The sequence below is a fragment of the Neodiprion pinetum genome, chromosome 1 (assembly GCF_021155775.2).
Source record: "Neodiprion pinetum isolate iyNeoPine1 chromosome 1, iyNeoPine1.2, whole genome shotgun sequence".
NCBI lineage: Eukaryota > Metazoa > Arthropoda > Insecta > Hymenoptera > Diprionidae > Neodiprion > Neodiprion pinetum.
The window spans coordinates 6,382,815-6,390,385 of NC_060232.1; the positions used below are offsets into that span (position 1 = coordinate 6,382,815).

General features: G+C 42.5%; 1 protein-coding gene across 2 annotated transcripts; it reads left to right on the forward strand.

Moving 5' to 3' along the window:
- Window positions 1–1,743: 1,743 nt before the first annotated feature.
- LOC124210914 (putative gustatory receptor 28b) lies at window positions 1,744–4,471 on the forward strand. 2 transcript variants are annotated; one of them, XM_046609352.2, is made up of 5 exons: window positions 1,744–2,632; window positions 2,707–2,997; window positions 3,084–3,146; window positions 3,215–3,304; window positions 3,415–4,471. In XM_046609352.2, exons 1-5 carry the CDS (start codon window positions 1,919–1,921, stop codon window positions 3,508–3,510), a joined length of 1,254 nt encoding a protein of 417 aa, XP_046465308.1. In that variant the 5' UTR covers window positions 1,744–1,918; the 3' UTR covers window positions 3,511–4,471. The 2 variants fall into 2 exon arrangements, 1 of the variants encoding a protein (XP_046465308.1); XR_006881332.1 differs by lacking the exon at window positions 3,415–4,471 and having other exon boundaries at window positions 2,707–3,126; window positions 3,215–3,262.
- Window positions 4,472–7,571: the final 3,100 nt, after the last annotated feature.

Sequence of the window (7,571 nt, forward strand, 5' to 3'; positions counted from 1 at the left end):
GCTGCTCGTTGTTATTTCCTGTTCGAAGACCAGCGACGAAGTGCGTATCTGACATTTGTATTAACTGCTGGAGGTGTCGATTTTCGTATACTGAGTCAATTTTATTACGACCCTTCCAATCATTACAGGCCAACGAATTTGGCATCTCACTGTACCAAGTGCCGATTCAGGATTCTGCTGCACACAATCAGGTATCGAAAATAAACTAGTAGATTAGCCCTGTTAACAATTCTCGGTCTAACGATATTGTGTATTTGGTAGCTGAGAGAATACTCAATACGTATTATGAAACAGAAGCTAGTATTCACTGCGGGTGGAGTTTTTACCGTTGATCGAAAATTGGCAATATCAGTGAGTATGGGTCAGTTTTCTCTTTTGTATCTCCACAGAAACAAAAACTACGTGCTTGGTCAATATTTTCACAGGTTTTCTCCAACCTCATTAAGTACCTGATAATCATCTATCAACTGCGAAGAATTTACTAGTGCAGAACTCCTACGCCTGAACAATTATACTTTGTAGTCAGTCGTGTATGTCAAGTTGCCTATGCGCAGGGCGCATTTTATGTGTCCACTACGAACACCGACAAGATTTATCATTTAAATCTGGTTGATACTAAGTACATGTGAATTCATTATAATTTGCACAGTATCGAAATTTCGTTGCCTTACCGTCGAGACCTTGAAACTTGAATGTAAGGCTCTTTACCGCGGTACGTCCGCATAGATACAATCAAAGTTTACAATCTTGGCTGTCCTGAATTTATGCATCGTACATACGATAACTGCACAGAAGAACATTGTAACATGCATAGCTGGTTTGAATTAACCGCAGCGAGACGGCAGCGATATCAGATTATAAATAAAGATACAACGGGTCCAGACGAAACAAGTGTTTTAAAATAAGAAGAGTGGAACCGCACGAGCAATAAAAAATTGTTTTGATCATCCGTATGCCCGTTAGGCATCCAGAGGAGATCAGACTTGGCGCCTGGGTTATGCGTTATGGCTTATGCAATCCAACCGCCCGTCCACCTCGAATGCAATCAAATTTTAGTCAAGAATCTACCCAAGTGTCAAGTGTTGTGTTTCAAGTAGTACTCACCTTGAACGGAATGCCTGTAATGTCGTTTTTTCTTGCGATCTAATTAAACTGTACATAAATTGCCTCGTGGTTCACCACTGCTCTTATATGTATACTCCATGTTCCTAGTATTCAATTTTTTCCACAAAATTACCCCGGTGAAAGAATACAAACCCGGCTCATACATCAAGCTGACAAAATTCTTATTACCCGAAGAAGAGAGTACGCGATGCGAGGATGAAGTGAAGAAAAAGTATAATGAGTGAAAAGATCGCCCTAATCCGCTCACTCAGGCTCAGCCTAGAGCGTTTGATCCAAGAGTGTTTGGAATTGGTCAAGTGATGCAATGGTCCTCACAGACCGGCGCCCGAGTCGCATTGTCCAGAGTAATTTAAATATTTAACGCCCAGTTGGTTTTGCTTAATTATGTGGTGTGTCCGAGCTGACCATTCCAGCACCTTTGTCCGCAGTCCATGATCACACAGCATTTATAAAATACCACCGGTAGACCGTAGTCGCGAAAAAATTATTTTCCGACTCGGCATCAGTTCATTATGAACTGGAATATGGAGAACGTGTGTAAATTCTAATAGAAATGTGCAGCAGTTATCTGTTGAGTGAAATTAAAACGGCACTATGGAAACAAAAGTATGAGACCGCAATACTCAGGGAACATTAGGATACCAATGGTGGCGGACTACATTATCACTTACCGAACCATTAGCATGGAAATTGTCCATTAGGGCGACCAGGCACAGTGGTTATTTGACCAGGCGCAACTGATCGGCAAAATAAATCATCCTGCACATCAAGCTTTGTATTATCGTCGAAAACCATGAGGCTTATCGCGGAGTCTGAAAAGATCAGAAGGTCTTTGAATCCAATTTTCATCTCTTCTTGGATATTCGGGGTGCCACGTATCAGTTACAAGTACACTCATCGCTTGATGTACTCGGTATTAATCGCGGCAATTTTTGCGGCAACTTTCATCGTGTCGTTAGACGTTCGATGGAACGCCGCCATGTCCTACAATCATACGTACGCCACGTTCTACGGCGTTTCACAAATTGTCACATTCGTGGGCGGTATTGGTACGATCATATTTTGGGTTGCCAGTGGCGCAAAAGCTTTGGATGATTCGATCGTGGAGCTGGGAACGGTGGATGTCGAATTGAGGGATATCGGCATCGAAGTCAAACACCGAGACGTATATCGCAGGCAGATCAGATTGCTCGGTTCGTTCTCAACGATATGGCTGGTCATCATCGGTCTGCACGAATACATATTTACTGCTATCGGGATCAACGATAAAAGCTTGATATTAAAAACTTGTTGCCTTTCGTACAGCTCCCACGTTCCTCACTTAATCACATTATTCAGTGATCTGGTATTCTCCACAATAATGTTTACCTTCTATGAAAGATTCCAATTGATCAATCGTGCTTTGACCGAAATTGCGAAAGACCGGGAGCAATCAAACGATGGAATAATTGCTGTTCCCAGTATTCAACCTCTGAGAAATCGACGTGATCTTCCGTTCAGCAATAAGGTACGACGAAACGGATGACAATCCAGAGTTGGACATACTAATATCTAAAGATTGATCGTCAATTGCATTTTCAGGTGAATCGGAATTTGCAGGAATCGTTAGAGAGAATCGATCGGCTTTACAAGGTTCATCGGCAGCTTTACCTAATAACGGAAAAGCTCAGTGTGAATTTTTCATGGCAGCTCTACTTTACGGTTTCGACAACCTTTTGCCTCCTCGTTTACAGACTCCTCGCATTGTACACACTGGTTTTCGTCCCGTTGTCGGTGCTCGGAAGTAGGATCGGTCTATCGCTCCTCTGGGTCTTCTATCTCATGCTCAAATTCTGGGTGATCACGTTGAGCTGCTGCAACACCATCACCGAGGTGATTCGAAGTCCAACGTTTGACGCGTTGTTTGGTGTTTTACAACGAGAGTAAAATTGAAAACAAAAAAATTGATCACGTTCCAGGCAAATACATTGGGAATCATTCTCTACAGAATTACGATCGATAGTGAGTCGTTTCACAGGATGGTGAGCTCGATGCAGATTTTGAAATTTCTTTAACTGACGCGAGAGTAAATTAAGCCGATCATTTACAGCTGCACAGATACTCGGCCCACCTCCTTCAGAACGAGCTTCGTATCACGGTTGGTGGTTTCTTCACGATTGACAAATCTCTGGTTGGAACGGTGAGTATAGAAGAGTCATTATTTACCCGTTTCGGTGAAAGATTAAAACAGAATTGGAATAAAATTTCCACCTACCTCTAACAGCCTTGTGTCTCTGTGGTTTCCCACAGCTCTTCTCCTGCGTGACAACCTACATGATATTCGCCGTCAACGTCTGGAAGGACACAGAAGCTAATTCCGCTGAATCGACGACCGTCTCATCTTGACGGAGGAGTTTAAATCGTTCCTTGAACGCGACATTCACCTTGCTATTTCGATTGCGGTAAATTTCGATCCCGAGTTGCAGCGGGTATGTGCGGTTCCCAGAGTGCATATGACGGTGTTAAGTCCTCGCTACATCCCACGGAATGTAAAGATCCCCGGGTTGGTCAGAGCGCGTTGTACTTGAGCGCTTCGAATTTACAAGCATACGGCTTGTCTTTTCGCAACAATAATGACTTCGCGATGTGTTCGGCACTCGATCAGCTCGATTCGCAGGACCCGAAGGACCGCGTGGTCGCCTGGCTCTTTGGTAGATACCTAATCAAAGTCCTGTGTAGGAGAGCCCGCATAATCGCTCTCTGACACGATGACACATATAAGCCCAACTCCTCCTCCAGTCTTGGCGTTGGCTCCAGCCGAGGCTGGCGCCTCGGATAACGGGGCTCGTTTATTAATCGTCTCCGGATTATTTACTCGGACAAAGAGCCCCGGAATTTCTGACACGGGATGCCGTGCCTGCCCGCTCATATTCTCGCAACGTATAGTTGGATTTTATTCCTACGAGTGCCGCTGAAACCTTCCGTCACATGCTCATTAATGCTCAGGAATTCAGAGTCTCGATCGAAGAATTTCACGGAGGACGGAGGGGAGATAATTGATTGCTTCATCAACGGCCGAACCAAGGAATATTGGAACGTCAACGAATCTGCTACAATTACGGGATGAGAATCGATGTTGTACCGATTATTCCACCCTGCATGTCCCGTGTGTATGTATGCTCGTATTATACAGTGTACCTTGTAATCGCATAGCAATTACAGTGCGACGTTCTATATCTCTGCACTTACAATTAGATGCGGGCGAATAATTGATATGCACGTGTATATACCTGTGTAACTGACTGCCTCGCAAGTGGATGTATAAATAACCACCAAGCTCCTTTGTCAGCTCTCTTCATTTGTACCTGTATTATCATTATCTGTCACTATACCGAGTAAATAAATTCAACTACCACGCGATCGAACGTTTTCCCTGCAAATCAGTCCATGCATGCATAATGTTGTATACGATATATTCAACAGCGATACGGATCGCACGTATGTGCACTCAGAGAAATTTTTAGTAAAACCTCGCTTTTCGTAATTCCATAAATATTCAAACAGTTTTTTTTAACGATACCTGTGTTACTCAATTTTTCTAGTTACTATAACGATTGAAATTTTTCTCATATCGCAGGTCGAATTCGAATTAATCCATCTTAGTTTCAAATTCTTGTCAAAACAAATATCGGAATCTGCAACGCGAGGAAAGAGCTCAACGAACAGCGATGCGATACTTGGCGGGAGTTTTTGGTTCCTTTTCTTTATTCCATTCGTTCGACTGACGATGAGCGGTCGAAGAGCTTTAGCACCGGCGCCAATTCAAGGGCGTCTGACATTGTCGCGAATCTGAAATATCTCCTTCTGATTATTATAAGTATAAGAATGAGCTCTGGAAAATCACGGAACACGCGCTTCGGGTCGTTTTATCAAGTTTATATTAAAACCCTACAACGTCGAGGTCCGAATATATAATCCCTGCTTCTATGTACGGGCTCCGATTCAAGTCTACTTATTGTACCCACGTACACTTCGAATAAATCCTTGCAAACTGCGCGTACCTCACAGATAAATGCGACAGGATTATCCTCTGCTTTCGTATTACGTACCTGTTCAAATGTCACGCGATTTGATGAACGGTCAGATTTAAGTCAATTAAATTTTTCTTTTAGTTTTATTTTATCCCGTTCACTATACATTATTCGAAATTGAATATGAGAGTTTATGATGATTTTCAGGGCATAGCAAACTCGGATACGATCATTCAACTCTCAAGGAACGATTTATCCGAAATTAGAAAGGGGCACAAGTGGAAACCGAAAATGGGTAGGAGCTTTTTTTTTGCGGTGTAGATTTGAAAAAAAACTGAAAGTAGTCAAATTCGTCCTCTTGAAATCCTGCTCCCTGCTGTAATTGCGGATTTCAGGATTGACAAATCTTCTTACCTTTTACGTCTTGTCATTAACTTTCCGGTTCTCGTTCGGCGAATTGTACAAAATAATATCCTTGATCAAAATTTCCGATTAATGGATGATTGTATTTAGGAATTACGTTTCTCCTACTCACTTTTTTTTTTATTTCTCTCCTTTTTTCATATCGATCTGATATTACCAAATTTTCATAAGTGATCACCGAACGTCTGCATTTATGCAAGGAACGAATCAATTGTAGAATGAAAGAAACGATACGATTTACCGTGAAACTTATGATGTACCCAGGATCTTGTTTTGTACCTGTATTTCTTGTTAGAAACGTGCAATGCAAAGATCGTGCAATGCGCGAATCGATGTCTGTGCGTGGCCTCTGTTTACGCGGACGCGACGGTATAAAGCGTTTGTATATACGTATATAATGTAATTAATCCGACACGGTAAATTGAAATGATTTATCATTATACCTCCGGGAGGAGTTGTTGACAAGATGCCATGCACAGACGGGAAAAAGAGGTCCTGCAATCCCGGGGATTATAATAAATGCGCGCGACGTTTAACCATCACGTGCAAAAACTTTGCCAGCTGCTTTGCGGCCGTGCAATTTTGCTGATTTATGGCTAGACAGTGTCGCACGCTCGTTATTGCCGGTTATTAAATTGACAGGCAAGTCGACTGCGAGAACATCTTCCTTTTTTCCTTTTTACTTTATTACCGCTGCGTTGTATCAACGATAATAAAATGTTGCATTTTGGAAAAAATTCACATTCCAACAACGCGCACTTTGATCGATATCGCGCATCCTTTACTTAATTAATGCTGCGGAGCATGCGTCAATTCTTCATTGTGCCTGCATACTTTTCAGCAGTTTTATGCAACGGTGAAAATTATTCATCGGACTCGCGTAGCTGAGTCTTGTACCGTGTCGTGTTGTGCGAAATTATTTGATACGCCGCGCGCGCGAAGACGGATCGAAGCAGTTACCCTTGCATACCGGAATTCGAGGAGATATTCGCTTTTGAAAAATGAGAAAACACGGCTCTCGTTCTACCAAACGCCACGCTGTCGGGGTATCGTAAATGTGTTAAACTTCGCAGCGCGATTCAAAATCCGCGACAGAACAACTTTCGGATTTTATTTCGGCAGGAAAGAAAAATACCACAATTTGTTTATCCGCTATTGTACTTTACAGGCACCTGAAAAACGTGTAACGCGTGTAGCCGCGGCGTTATTTTTGGAACACATACGCACCATGTCGCATTCACGCACTTTACTCTTCAATTATACGCTTCGTTTCGGATGCCACTCGGATTTATAGCCGGTCACGGTTTACTACGTATCCCGGTGATGGAATTTATGCTAGGAAACTAAAACGCCACCTCGATCCGATCTAACGACTCTCCAAACGCCACGCTATCCCGTCAAAATACTGTAAATTAATAAAGAATGAGAAAATTTTTAAACCGTGGCTCAGACAGGATCGTCTTGCAAAAGATTATGGAATGCTTTTGTTTATACAACCTAAGGTTTACAAACTTTTGTTGTTCATTTTCGCAGATTACGGCTGTTGCGAAATATTATTGACAAGACGTAAGTCATGCAATTTCATGACTGTATCAACCGGATGAGTCCGCAAGTTGCCCGTGACTTTTTCCAGGAAACTCGATTGATCAGCGCAAGGTCGATCTCCTTTGGAAAAAGGATCGCACACTAACATGAACATCTTTTCGAAAGACGAAACGGTTTTTTCGATATACCTAATACAATTTAGCGCCACCTTGACACGAATTTACACCTTCTCGTAGCTTGACTCATTTCAATTCCCGTTAATGAGACTCGTTCGCCGAACGAAACGGGCGTAATTAAATGGTCATTCGGCATATCTAGTCGGCATCTCTGATTCGTTAGGATTCTTATCCCAGGTCATTGCCGGGAGATCGGTGTAGCTAATCGTCGTTTTTCTCAAACGACTTGAGAGTTATTTGGCGATAGTATTCTTACCCTTAGGTCTGTTTGCATTTCCTTTTCTCCTGCAGG